The sequence below is a fragment of the Mastigoproctus giganteus genome, chromosome 11, assembly GCF_048544385.1.
Source record: "Mastigoproctus giganteus isolate SK-2022 chromosome 11, ASM4854438v1, whole genome shotgun sequence".
Lineage (NCBI taxonomy): Eukaryota > Metazoa > Arthropoda > Arachnida > Uropygi > Thelyphonidae > Mastigoproctus > Mastigoproctus giganteus.
The window spans coordinates 156102677-156117064 of NC_143585.1; the positions used below are offsets into that span (position 1 = coordinate 156102677).

At 42.3% G+C, this 14388-nt stretch overlaps 1 protein-coding gene across 4 annotated transcripts in view; it reads left to right on the forward strand.

Annotated features, from left to right (window-relative positions):
- The window catches only part of Trm7-32 (tRNA methyltransferase 7-32), a 204503-nt gene that overhangs the window by 176944 nt on the left and 13171 nt on the right, over positions 1-14388 (forward strand). The window contains exon 9 of one of the 4 annotated variants that reach the window (XM_090385277.1): positions 3580-3680. The exons of 1 other annotated variant lie outside the window; for it this stretch is intronic. In XM_090385277.1, the coding sequence (XP_090241403.1) occupies positions 3580-3680 (101 nt within the window). Of the gene's footprint in view, positions 1-3579; positions 3691-14388 lie in introns of those variants that run through there. 2 more of the 4 variants (XM_090385278.1, XM_090385280.1) reach the window with 2 other exon arrangements.

The following is a 14388-nucleotide window of genomic DNA, read 5'->3' on the forward strand; positions in this document are numbered from 1 at the left end:
CACCTCTGGCTTTCCCCTCGCTAAATAACTACTCATGTGTGAATGTCGATGCAAAATATTCATTTAGTTTGTTAGCTACCTGAGCAGGATCATCAACAGTTGACCCATCGATATCAAGTGGACCAATCTGATTCATCCCCTTCCTTCTAGAGTTTACATAAGTAAAGAACTCTTTGCTGATTTTCTTTGCATCCCTTGCCAAGGATTTCTCGTCATCTGCCTTCGCCTGCCTAACCTCCTTCGTAACTTGGTTACAGATCAACTTGTATCTATCATAGGCTTCTGTGTCATGTGTTGTTAATTTGTATGTATCCCATGGATGTTTCTTCTCTACCATATGCCTCATCAGTTCATCTGACATCCATTTAGGCCGAAACCTTGAACAATATTTCTTAGTTGGTATGTAAAGCCTAGTAGCTTCCAAGATAGGTTTGTTAGCTACTCAGGTAGCTAACAATCTTTGAATGCTTCCCATTTTGCATTTGCTGTTGGTAACATCATCAGTTGGTCCCACTGTATAGAATTTAAATACTGTCTCAGTCCATCATAGTCGACTTTACGAAAGCAATAACCCTTTCCTTTACCCCTAATGGTAGTTACCTCTTTGAGTAAATCCCATTTCAGCACACTGGGATCACTGCCACCTAGTGGTTCATTTATCTGCAGATTCTTAATGCATGAAGAATCACTGCTGATAATCAAATCAAGAGTATTCCTCCCTCTAGTTGCCTCCCGAACATGCTGATGTAGAAAACAATCATCCAATAAATCCACAAAAGCCTTGCTAATGTGTGAGTGACCAGCCCCCAAATTCCAGTCAATATCTGGGAAATTAAAATCTCCCATTATAAGACTCTCTGAATTACTGGCCCACTCTATTTCCCTGTACAGTTTCTTATTATACTCATCAGAGTCATTAGGCCTATAGCACACTCCTACTCTCAATTTTGATCTCCCAGTGCTTATGTCACACCAAACTGACTCGACACTGCACTGTCCAGCAATGTCGACTGGCTTCACTTCCTTGGATTTTATGTATTTCTTAACTAATAGCATAACCCCTCCTCCCTTCCTATCCAGTCTATCCTTTCTGTAGACATTGTTCTCCCCAAATTCCAGTTCTGCATTCCTTATATCTGTGTGACACCACGTCTCTGATATCCCAACAATATCTGCCTTTGATGTTTTGAGCAATACCTCAAATTCATCAAATTTATTTACTAAACTCCTAGCATTGGTGTACACGCAAGTATACATGCACCTATTTCTATTCTTAGCTACCCTAACACAACCCATGTGATTACTTGTACTGCAATGACTCCCGGCAGTCTCTGAAATATCCTGCGTCTTGTGTTTCAGGCTTCTGCTCATTCCAATAGAAGCAGTGCAAGAATCTCTTTCCCCTCTGCCAGTGCTACTGTTAATCTATTCGTCTTTGTCTCCCCCCAATCTAGCAGTTTTCCGACCCACCTAACACTGCCTCGATAGCATCAGCAAATATTCTTGCACCCTTTCTATTTAAGTGTATCCCATCCCTGTAGAAGCAGTCTCTCCTGTTAACAAGTACAGTCCAGGCTGAAAAAAATTCTACCCCTTGAGCCTTGCACAATCTTTCCAGGGCCGAATTGATCGACAAGGCTCTCATCATATACTCCCTCCTATCGTGTCTGGGCAGAATTACAGACACTTTCAAATTCAATCCTATTTCACGGCTTTTTTTCAACAGTGACCTGTACTTGTTAAGCAATTCTGCCGGTCTCCTACTCTTGATATCATTAGTGCCAACGTGTACAACTATATCACCTTTTGTGCCCTTAAAACTAAACTTCCTAAATGGCAAGACCAAGCAGATGCCAGCAATCCAATAACCAGGGAGGCCAGGCAAGGAGAACAATACAATTAGACTTCCTAAACTTCTCTATCCGATTTCACTGATTGGGTATTTGTCTAAAAACTGGACCAGGCTGACTGGGACCTGTGTTCAAGTAGACGCATTGTGACATTTATTGTAACCTCTCTTCCTATTCTTATTTATTTTTATTAGTTGTCTTTTAGGGCACAGAAAATCCTGTGCCCTAAAAGACACAGAAATTTAATATGTGGGCACAGCATTTTCTGTGCCCTCACTATTTCAAAGAGGCAGGATATATCTATTATTTTTTTCTCTCATTTCTATTTACTTATCTTTCATTATTTTTATTTGTTAGTATTTCATATTTTGAGATCCTCTCAGGTACAGAATTTTTTATATTTTAAATTTATTTTTACTTATTTATCCAATTATTTATATTATTATTCTATTATTTCCACTTAATGTTTTGAGGGGATAGGATTTGCTGGCTTCTTCACTACCATGAAGAGGCAGAATTTTATTTTTATTGTCATTATTTTTAATTCTTTATTCATTTTTATTGTTTTCTTTTTTTGCTGGCCCTTAGCCTTGTGCTAAAGGGGTGGGATTTAGTTGTTCTCCTTGCCTGGCCTCCCTGGTTACTGGATTCTGCTTGGTCTTGCCCTCCACCAGTGGATGCAGATTTTTTATAATGATCCCAAGCTCGCTTGGGATAATCAATATGAGATGTCAAGGTTCGCAGCAGTTCATGCTTAGTTGCATCCCACCTCCTTGTATAGATAGGCCCTGGGCACACTTTACAGATGATTGCTTTCCTGGTGGCAAAGTAGCTAGAAAAAAAACTAAACAGCACACACAATGCTGCACAAACCAAACATTACTAGACCAGGATTCGAGCCCGTGCCCACCAAATACGGAGGATGCGGAAAGGTCAGGGAATGACCACCGCATATCTCCTGAGCAATATGGCCTTAGTTGCTAATGCTCCTAAAAACCAAATAACAAACAAACAAACAAACCAACCAAACATTACACACATTTCTGGCCTTTTATAAAATTAACATTAGTAATGGCATGTGACGTGAGAAAAAAACCTTCCAATTTCACCTATCCATTTTGTCCAGTGTACCCCTTTGTTCCCCTCGCCATTCTTGTTGCCCTTCTCTGTACTCGTTCTAGCAGCCCTTCATCATCATCATTAACTACTCTCATTAACCACTCTGCTGGACCAGCTTCCATCCACTGTTTTGGAAGTGCGTAGTTTAAATAAATTCAAGGAAGAACTAGAACTATTGGAGGGGATGGATAGGCGAAACAGGATTTCATATTTGGCTGATGCTGTATAAGCATCATATTACATTTCTTGCATAATTTGCCACTATGATTACTAATATTAAAACCAGTACTGCAAACATTGCAGCAAGAAAAAAGGAGGAGGAGGCAGAGAAATAATTTCTGAAGGAATAAGATGTATTGGGTGGCATTTATTTTAAATTATTTTAGGATTGTATTCCTTTTAGGAAATTATTCTCACTTTAATCCTCCTTTCTCTTACTGTTATTATACTGGTTTTCTTTCTTTTTTTCCCTTTTTTTTTATATGGCTTGCCATTCTGCCAGCTTATTCTTAATTTACAGTTTGTTTTACCCACCCACCCTACATAAAATCATTTTTGAAGTTGCAAACCAGAATTTTGCGTAATGTTTCATATTTTCTTTTCTAAATAGATAACTTGAATAGTCTACAAGGATCAAATCGGATTGTGGTGCCATTTGTGGCCTGTGGTGATTTAAGTTCTTATGATTCAGATCGGACTTATCCACTTGAAGTGAGTAAAGGTAGCAACAGAGGTTAATTAGTGTCTTTTGTAAATCAGATTTCTCTTTTTCATATTATTTAAGTGATGGCCCATTGAATAAGTTACTATTATTTATTTGCTGAGTGGCCTCAGAAAAAAATTGTATAATTTTTATATACCATCCATTAGATCAGTGGTTTTCAATTGGGGTGCTGCATCAACATTCCAGGGGTGCCACGTAATTTGGGTTTAAGTTGCTTAAACTTATTATATATTTTTAAATTTATATATTTATTTCATTATAAAAAGGTTTACAGTATCTTTTTAATTTTGTGGTGATTTATAATTGATGTTTACTTTGTGCCTCTATATAAAGAATAAAATGATATACTATATATATATATATATATATATATATATATATGAGAGAGAGAGAAAAAAATCTTTATTGCAACTAAATGAAACAATGTACATATATAGATATAAGTGCAGTTGCAAGTCCTGTCACGGCCAACAGCTCACATCAGAATGGATAATTAGTTAATAGACAATAGATAATGCTCACATCAGAATATATAATGGATAATGCACACTGTAAAATTAAAAATGTAAAATGTAAACAAGCCATTACGCTTCCTCACATTATGCAGTATTAAATATATTTACAGTTATATAATATGGTTATATTTACAATAATATATCTAATATACATGAATGGCACTTCTCTGTCATACGAATTTTGTCGTGGCACAGGAGAGCTTGGCAGATGGTGTGGACGGCGCACGAACTTCTTCTTATTCAATTCTGGGATTGGAGTGAGCTGCTCACACTTGTTTCCTGTAGGTTTTATTGCTGAAAAACCTATGCAAGTAAGCATCAAGGTGCTGTACTTCTGGTAGCATTTTTGGTTTGGGAGGAAGCGGTCTGAAGCCTCAGATTCCTCGAGCAGAGCATTGAGATTGACCAAAGTTCTGGCTTGGGTATTCGCCAGTAACACGAATCTCAAATAGACTGTGTTGAGGTCTGACCCGTGATCATTTTAACTGTAGCTATCAGTCGTTCCATTTCAGTGATATCAGGCAGTCGCTGCATCCCCAGTGAAGTTGATAAGCTGTAGTTCTGTCCTGTGGTGGGAGACAAGCTTTCCGGTTAGCCCATTTAAGTAGCCAGAATTCTGCAGCGAGGATTGGTTTCTTCGTTGTAGTAGCTGCTGATGCCCACACTTCAGCAGCATAGAGGAGTGGAGAGTAGATTATTGTTCTGATGAATTTCTTAATTCATCAGAAGCTCCTTAACATAAATTAGTTGTTGTGTAGCTAGCCACCGGAGAGAGAAACTGTTTTGGAAGTGAGCTTGTCTACGTGAGCACAAAACTGGAGTTTTGGGTCAAATACTATTCCCAAATCTGCGTGTGTAGGAGTGGCAGATATGACATTCCATCGAGTGTTGGGGCTATTACTGTAGGGGTTGGCTGAGAGAGAACACCATTAGTTTTGTTTTTTGTGGGTTGATCGAGAGGCTATACTGTTTGAGGTAAGAGGCGATGTTCATGAGACTATTATTAATGCTTGCTGTAGCTTCAAGGTAATTGTTGGAAGCAATAGGCATTAGAATTTTTATATTATCTGCATAGGTGATGATTTTCTCATTGTTACAGACAAGAGGCGCAATGATAGCTGTAAATAATAAGCCAGATAGGATTCCTCCTTGCGGAACACCAGCAGAAATTGCCTTCTTGTGCGATTGTCCATAGGCATCGACTTGTATCATAGAGGAGTGACGCTACGAACCAAACGATTATTACTTTGGATTAGATAATGGTCTTCCAGTAAGCAGAGGAGCGCCGACACGTTGATGGCGTCAAAGGCAGCTTCAATATCCAGGTACGTGATTGCGAGTGTCTCTTGCTGTTCAAAGGCGGACAATTTACATGTGGTTGCAAGGAGGTTCGTCACTGTGGATCTGTGGCGGCCTATCTCCAAGAATCTGATTCATTAAGGTGGGCAGCATAGATTTTTCCAGTCATGTAGTCAACAAGGATCTTCTTGTGGGCAGTGAGCTGTGGAGTGAGGTTGAAATCTCAGATGGCAATATGGTGAGCTGAGGGGTTGAAAGTGGGTGATTGCCCAGTTGGCTGCCTCAGTAATGATATCAATTGTTGGTACCGGCGGGATATTCATTATGCAGATATCTACTATGGATGCGTTTCTGAGCAGTGTCATGGCTAGGGCTTCGAAATTTGGTGAGTCGCTGTATACAGTGTTGATCAATTTGAAAGCCTCGTCTTTGAAGAACATATCAACACCACCACCTCCCCTTCTATTCCTCCTGGAGGTGATCTCTGCCACACAACCTGCTGGTGTAGTTATCACTATGTTCTGTTGCTCATGCTCAAGCCATGTTTTGGATATAGCTAAAATATCGAATTCGCCTGCTAGCAGGATTTGCGCTGTAGTCTCCGTTTTATTTCGCAAGTTCCTAATGTTCTGATACATTACACTTACAGTGTCAGAGTGGTGCACTTGAATAAAATTTTTGGACCTCGAAAGAGAAAGTACCACATGAGGTCGTGGGTGTCTTGTGATGACTGTTGGGATCGGCCAGCGTAGCTTGTCTCGCTTGCTTGGAGAATTTGGGCTATGGGGTATAATGGAACTGTTGTCTACTGCGATGGTAGAACCGACTGTCTTGTTTTGTGTATGGCATAAGGGGCACGACCAATATAGAGCCTGGATCTTGAGTCAGCTTCCATTCAGTCGAGTGTCCGATGTGTGCTTCGCAATGTTTCTCCTGATGCTTGTTACTTGGTAGAACGGTCAGACTATAACACTGATCGGCCAGGAAGAAGGGTTACTGATAGCTTCGGCAGACGTTGCTTCACAGGACGGCGCCTCCGTAGCCAGGTGGGAAGGAGCAGCAGTGCGTAGCACACGCTTCTTGATTAGACCGGGGTTCGAGCCCGTCACCACCAGATACGGAAAGGTCAGGGAATGACCACCGCATATCCCGGAGCAATATGGCCTTAGTTGCTAATGCTCCCAAAACACCAAATAACAGCTTCACAGGATAACTTGAATGAAGCATAATTAAATTGCTCTTGGTAGGTAGCTTAGTGACTTCTGCACTGATGTAGAGGGCTTGAAGGAGGAGGATAGCTACTTGTTCAGTTGTTAGAAGATGCAGCCTCGAAATGAAAAAATTCTTAGATGTTTTGTTGCGATGTGGCGTTATGGGTCTGAGCCTAGAAGAATTTTATGTGCCTGTTACACTGCATTTTTCATTCATGCACCTGGTTCGTGTGACTGTTTGACTCTTGGTGATGGATTGTTGTGAGTGGGATGGGAAGTAAGTGTAAGTTTAAGTGTTTTTAGGGTCAAGCGGCACCAGGGGTTCCCCCATCTCTGCGTAGTTTACGTTGTGGTGTATTACAGTACACTGTAAATGCCAGAGATTTAAAAGTGTATGGATCTTGGATCGTGTAATGTCGTGTACTTGTTCTTCTGGCCATTTAGCCGCTGGATCCCTGTTGGGATCCAACGTTGCCCCACTTACGCCCCATGGAGGCAGGCCAGGAACTCCGTAGACTTAGTTTACTCTGGCAGGTCCTGCGGCTTAGTTTCCTGAGATTTCGGCGGCTAGGACCACAAAAAAAAAAAAAAAAATCTTTGGGTGGCATATTCCAATGGTCATCAAGAAAATAAAATAAAGTGATTTTTATTATTTGCATTGGCGTGGGGATATTATCGCTTTAATTTCTTAGACCGAATGCTGGGCGTATAGCGGTTTGATGTATTAATTTTGATGTGTGCGACTTTCGCTAGCGTGAAGATGGAGGGGAGGGAGGCAGAAGACTGGGGGGAAAAGGCAGAAGTATGGAGCCAATAGAGAAGGCGGCCCCAGTTTCAGTGGGGCATGCCCATGCCCCACCAGAGAGGAAACGGGATGGCGAGAAAGGGGGGAGTTAGGAATTATAGGTGAAGAGGGCTAGAGTGCCCTCTTCAGGTCTCCAATATGGCCCTTGTCTCACGCCTGTTTCTCTTCATTGTCACTCATGGGGCAAGCCGCATCCTTGTGTTCCTCTTTCTTTAGTTCAGCATCCTTCTCTGATTGTGTGATAGCTTTTTTTTTTTTTTTACTTCCCTATCAGGTGGGTTCTGTTATCTTAAACGGGTGGCGTTCCATTCTCAACTTTGGGTGGTCTATTCCAATGGTCATCATTGGTTGATATCCCCGTCCTTAGTTTCTCGTATTCCTTGGTGTCTATATTTGGTTTCATTACTCCTGTTGGCCTTGGTGGATGGCTATTTGTAGTTTTCTTCTGGAGAAGACGTCCTGGGCAAAGCGACTAAAGGCTGCAAATTCTTCTGGTTATGAAGGAGACAGTGTGATTCCTCGATTATGCCATGGCATTTAATTTGGCCTTGAAAGGCCCGTGGCTGGTGAGTAGAAAAGTAGTGTTTAGGCCTGGGTACAGCCATGCGGGAGCCTTGGGATACAGCTTGGTTACTTGGGGAATAAATTTTTTTGTTACCGCTCCTTTTTCCACGTCTGTCCATCTTCTCTGCCAAATTTGTACTAGGTGGTCCACTATTTTTTTGTTTCTTGTTTTTCCTGTTATTGGTGATGTCAATGGTAAGATCGTTGTAGGTGGTTTGGGTTCCTTTGGCTAGTAGATACATAAGTCCGCAGCGGGTTACCTCTAAATCCAAGGGTAGGGTCCCCGCAAGGACCTGTAGGGCACTCGTACTAACCATGTTACATGCTCTTATTAATAATATGTTGCGTTGGATCGTGTCCAGTATCCTTTTATTCACTGCTGTTCCTGCTTTCTTGTACCATATGGGAGATCCATATGTTATTATCGGGATGAATATGGCTTTATAATACAGGGACAGGGTTCTCCTGTTTAGCCCCCAGTCCCTGCGTGTAACTCTAGCAACGAGCGCTGTGTATTTCCGCAGCTTCTCTTTTAGATAGATTAGGTGCGGTTTAAATGATAAGTTCTGATCGATGGTCAGTCCCAGATATTTAATTTGCGTTGACAGTTTGATTGTTTGTCCTGCCAGCTTGATTTGTGGTGGTCTTCTAAGGTTTAACTTCCCTCTCAATAGTACTGAGTCCCTCTTCGTTGGCGAGATTGTTAAGGTGTGTAGTTTTGCCCAGTCCCGCAAGGTTTCAAGGGCTTGGTTTGCAAGCATTTCAAGGTTCTGTCTGGAATCTGCTGCAACCGTCAGTACGAGGTCGTCTGCGAAGGCCTGGGCCTTCACCTCCCCCAGGTCCATGGTGAGGAACTCGTCAAACACTATATTCCAGAGGAGCGGCCCTAGGACAGATCCCTGAGGGCAGCCCCTGCGGACCGGCCAGGTCAACTTCTTGTAGGGTGTTATTACTTGGACTTTTCTGTCCGAGAGATAAGTTTTGATGCTCCTGTACAAATTGCTTGGTGTTCTCGCTGCCCTGAGCCTGCAAAGGACGCTCGGCCACCAGAGGGTGTCGAACGCCCCAGCAAAGTCGACGGCTATGACAAGGAAATATTTCTTGGTACACTGCATCGCTTTGGTGATTAGGCCTTGGACGGCATCTATGGTCGAAGATCCCGATTTGAAGCCATATTGCTTAGGTGAATTCAGGTTTGCCTCATTATAGTGGTTGTGGATCCTTTTATGTAATAATCTTTCGTAAAGCTTGCTTAGTGTCGACAATAAGGCTATGGGTTTATATGAATTGGGATTTTCCTGGTGTCTGTTTCGATTTTTGAGGATCAGTTTTATATTGGCTGTCCTCCGGCTGGTGGGGAACTGGCCCTCTTTGATACAGGTGTTGTACAGTCGGAGCAGGAGGTCCGGCATAACCTCCGCTGCTTTCTTGACCATTTCTGGCTCGATGAGATCGGGGCCAGGGCACTTTTTGTTCCTGGTTTGTGATACCGCTTCTTGTAGTTCGTTGGCTGTGAAAGGGGGTTCTAGTTGTTGGGTCTCATATTCTTCGTTTGCTTGGCAGATGGCTTTCTGGTCCTCTGTTAGTATGCCTGGTGGGTCTTGGATTAGATTGCTGAGTATGTTCTTTATTGAGTTCTGCCATGTTGCAGTGAGTGTTCCTTGCGCCGTCTTTGTTGCGGTCATCACTTCGCCTCTGGGGAGTTTGTTTGTGCTGATTTTATACATCACCCCCCCAGGGTTCAGTATTTCCTGTTACTTGGACAAGTCATTCCCAGGATGTTTTCTTGTTTTTCTTAATAGTTTCTGTATAAGTTTCGGATCTGTCTATATTGTTGTCTCAGTTCTGCGACTTCTGCCTGGGGCCATGTTCTTCGTGCCCTTTGATACTGCTTTCTTTTATCCTGTACTTGTCTTCTCATTCTTCGCAGCTCCGGGGTCCACCACAACATTGCTCCCATCATCGGAATTTTCCTTGTCATGGACGCATCCGCTGCATTGATGATTATGCAGATTATATCTTGTGCGAACTGGCTGGGGTCTATCCTTTCACCTTCGGTCTCCCGTCTGTCCAAGTCCTCCATGTACTGTTTCCCTTGGGTGGACAAGAAATTGCAGTAGGTGTCCCAATTTGCTTTCCCGATTGCGAATCTGTTTGACAGGTATTTAGTGGCGACTGTTCTAGCCTGATTTCTTTGTATGCTGTAAGTGATGGTTCGGTGGTCAGATGTAGTCCACGCGTTTTGTACAGTCCAGTGGGTTACGTTTGTATCTATATTTCTGGACGTTAGAGTTATGTCGATCGTTTCTTCCCATAGCATGTTACAATACGTTGGGAGGCAGAACGGCTGGTTTATGACTGTAAATATTGAATTTGCTAGGAAGTCTTCTAGTTTCCGTCCGTTTGAGGTTCCCCTGCGGTCCGGTTTGGCACTGTGCCAGACAGGTGATCGGCAGTTAACATCAGCTCCAATCAAGATTTTATGCCCTACCAGGGTTGTCTGTACTGATTGTAGATATGTTGTGGTAAAGTCGATTTCTACTCCAGGCCTACAGTAGAGGGCTATTATGTAGTAGCTGCCTATGGAGCATATTATATGGGCACAGGCTGCCCAGGGCGTGCAAAGTTGTGGTATCTTTGTAACTGTTATCTCTGGATTTCTTACTAGTACTGCTGCCCAGGGGGTATCTTCGTTGCTTTGAACAATTTTATAATTGAGCGGGTATCCCCTTGTTTCTGATTGGTATACGGTTCTAGGACTATGATAATGTTGGCATTATCCTCATCTGCTTGGAGTCGTACCTGCTCAACAACCGCTCGAGCTCGGTGGCGTTTAGTTGGTGTATCTTTAGTACGCCGCAATTGTATTTTTTATGTTGTATTCCCATAATCAATTCTTTGTTGGTAGGTGCCTTTTACCTTGAGGTAAGTGGGACAGTTTGAGTTTCGGATGGAGTGGTTGTGATCCATTCTGAGGCTTTTGCAATTGGTGCAGATGGGTTCCTTAGTTTTGTTGGGGCAGGTCTTAAAATCATGTCCCCTCTCTGAGCAGTGGCCGCAGGTTGGTTCCTTTTGGGCACAGGTGTGAGTGGTGTGGCCATGTTTGCAACATCTAAAGCACATCGGTATGGCCACATGCTCTCTAAAACGGAGGCAGCTCCACTCGACAAAAATCCTGCATTGGTTCTTTAGGACCTGCCAGGCGGGCGGAGTCAGCTCAACTGTCCAGTTATATCCTCCATTTGTTTTGGACTGGGTTCTGTATTTTGGGGTCAGCAGTGTAGCCCCTTCTTGATTCAGTAGGTGGCTTTTTAGGTTTCTTCTATATATTTCTTCAGTGAGTTTTTGTGGTTGTAGATTTTGGTCCACATTGAAAATAACTATTGATGGGCCTTTCTTTTTTGGGTTCTCTGCCACGAGTCCTAGGGTATTTATTTAGCTTGGGGTTCATTATTATCCCCTCGGCTTCCTCCTTGCTTTCCGTCTCAATTATGATACCAGGACTTCTTGTTTTCTGGATAGACTTTATCCTAGTGTCTTCGAAGTCCTCTTTGAGATTGTTTATGACTTTTTGCTTTATTTGTTCACTGGAGGGTCTCTCTTCTCCGGTGGGTCTCAGTATGACGATGTTCGGGGTTTTCAATAATACTTTCTTTTGTTGGATTTCCACTTTGTTTGTTTTCTCTGCCTCGTTTGGTATATTCCTCAGCGCTTGGGCATATGTGGGGGCGTGCTGTGGCATTTTGTTTGCCCCACATTCCATATAGGTTTGTAGCCGTGTAGCTATTCTCTCAATTTCTAAGTATGTACCATGGAGAATTGTCTCCATTTTGTGAAATATTGTCACAATTTGAGACCTCAGTCCGGAGGAGATCCTGTTAGGGTTCTCTGTGAATATATTTTCAAGGGCCGTTTTTAAAATGAATGTGTTCTCATAGACGGAGCCCTCTGGAAGAGTGTGGTTCAGGGGTGGCTGTTGTTTGTCATCGTTGTTTGTTTCCCTTTGAGATTCTGTGTGGTCGGGCTGCTCTCTAGACTCGGTCTGGAAGCGGGTCACTCGCTTATTTTTTCGCTTGGCTTGAGAGGCCCCTAATCGGCTGTCTTCTATATCTTCTGTCTCGTCAGTAATGTCGAGGTGGTCACTTTGTGATTGCATCAAGGATTCCATAATTTTTTCTGTTTTTCCTTCCATTTATTTATTATTTAGCGAATTCCGGATAACTGGGACAGTTCGGTTTATCGGGCGTATGTTGGGATGATCTGCCAGGGCACTGAAAATGCTGTCAAACGATGTCCTCCACAAATCTGTGGTTGAATTTTTAGGCACACAGGTGGTTATTGAAGTTTTGTGCTATCCCCTTTGGTCACTAAAGGGGGGGGAAATGCCTAGTATGAAAATACTCCCAGAAGAGCAGGATCACTTCTCATAGGGGCTTACTGGGGCGCCGGAGGCGATAGTGTCATTAGTAATTCCGTGGAATGCATAGGTAAGGAGTTCTGTCAGCCAGGCAAAGTTTATGGCAGGGGGGGGGGGAGTCACTGAAGAACTCATTGCTTCTGGTTTAATGTACACATGCAGCAGTTAATACACACATAATATGACATACAGCAGTTATCAGCACAGTTTGGTGGAGCAAACTTCCTGCTCGGTTTTAACACGGTTTGGGAACCTCCCCAGTCAAGTGCAAACTACCGACGTGGCCACTGCTTTATATCAGTGCCTCTCTATGGCCTTGCCGCCAGCCATATGGTGACCATTGTAGGTCTGGCAACAAAGGACACAGATAAAAAACGCTGGTAGTTTGCTAAATTCCCAGTAGAATATAAAAATAGTCTCACCTAGGCAATCCTCCAATTAAGTTCTTTCACCTTGAACACTTTTTTGAACTATGTGCCCATTTTAAACTACTAAATTCCATTAAAAATCAGGAGTGCCATAAAACGTGTCCGGACACTAAGGCCGCCATATTGGCTCTCAGTGGGATGGGACTGAAATCTAGCCACAATCCCTGCCCATCAGACGTAGCACAGTCCCTACAATTCCGATGGTCTTTTTATTAGGACGAATTTCAGTGCTGTGAAGTATTGACAAGAAATTACTTCCTGTATACTTTTCAGGGCTAACTCAAAGGCCTTGGTGACAACATGTTTGAAGAAAGATTTATAAATGCATTTGTCCCTGAAGTTGAAAAATATTTCTTTCAAATATCAGTGCCTTTTAAGATATTAATGCTCCTTGACAACACTCCCAGTCATCCTAAATATAACAATGTCAAGGTGGTATACTTCCCTCCAAATACTGAGATGTGGCACCTAAAGTTTAACATAACTGCAAAGTACCATAATTATGTGAATATGAGTAGCAGATGAATAGCAGAGTAACTGCATGGTACTGAAGTCAGGGTAGTGGAGAAAAAAAGACTTGGGTAATTGTGTATTTAGATATGACGTTCTCTGAGCAGTGTAGTCAAGCTCCCAGGACAGCTCGTGGTTTTTTTGTCAATGATATAGAGGAATTTTGCTAGCAGGAATAAGGAGCTGATTATCCCTTTGTATAGGCCAGTGAATATTGTCCACACCTTGAATATTGCATACAGCTCTGGTGGCCTCATTTTAGGAAGGATGTGGAGCAGCTGGAACAAGTACAGATAAGGGCAATGAGATTGGTTAGCAGAACAAAGGGGTGCTCTTAGAAAGGCTTCGTTCCTGCAGATTGCAGCATCTGAAAACTAGGCAACTGGGAGTTGATCTGATTGAGGCCTTTGAATGGTTCTAGCAAGCTCAATACTGATGGGATTCTTTCTCTTGTTCAGATTATGCACTTAAGGGGCATTAAATTTAAATTGAGGTCAGATGTTTGCAGAATAGATATGTGGAAATTTTCTCTAAACCAGTGAGTGGTTGAATGCTGGAACAAACTTCCATCTGTTGTTGTGAAAGCTGACAGCTTAAATAAATTCAATGAACTAGACAGACTTTTGGAGGGAATGGATAGGTGAAATGGGCAGTGGTTCTGATGCTGTTATAAGGTTGATTTTTTGCATCATGTGCCACTACTAATCACATCACATTTCCCAGACAACTGCTCAAAACTGTTGTCACAGCTACATATGATACACAAAGAAAACTTGTCTTTTTCAGATTTTATAATCCATGGAAATTCTTGTATATACATCTTTAAAATGCCGCATTTCTTTGGCATCTTACTGAAACACACTGTTAATTAGCTTCACCATACACAACTACTCATTTGTAACTCTGGGTTTACAAATGGAGAATGTGTGCAGTTTTGTGTTTTTTT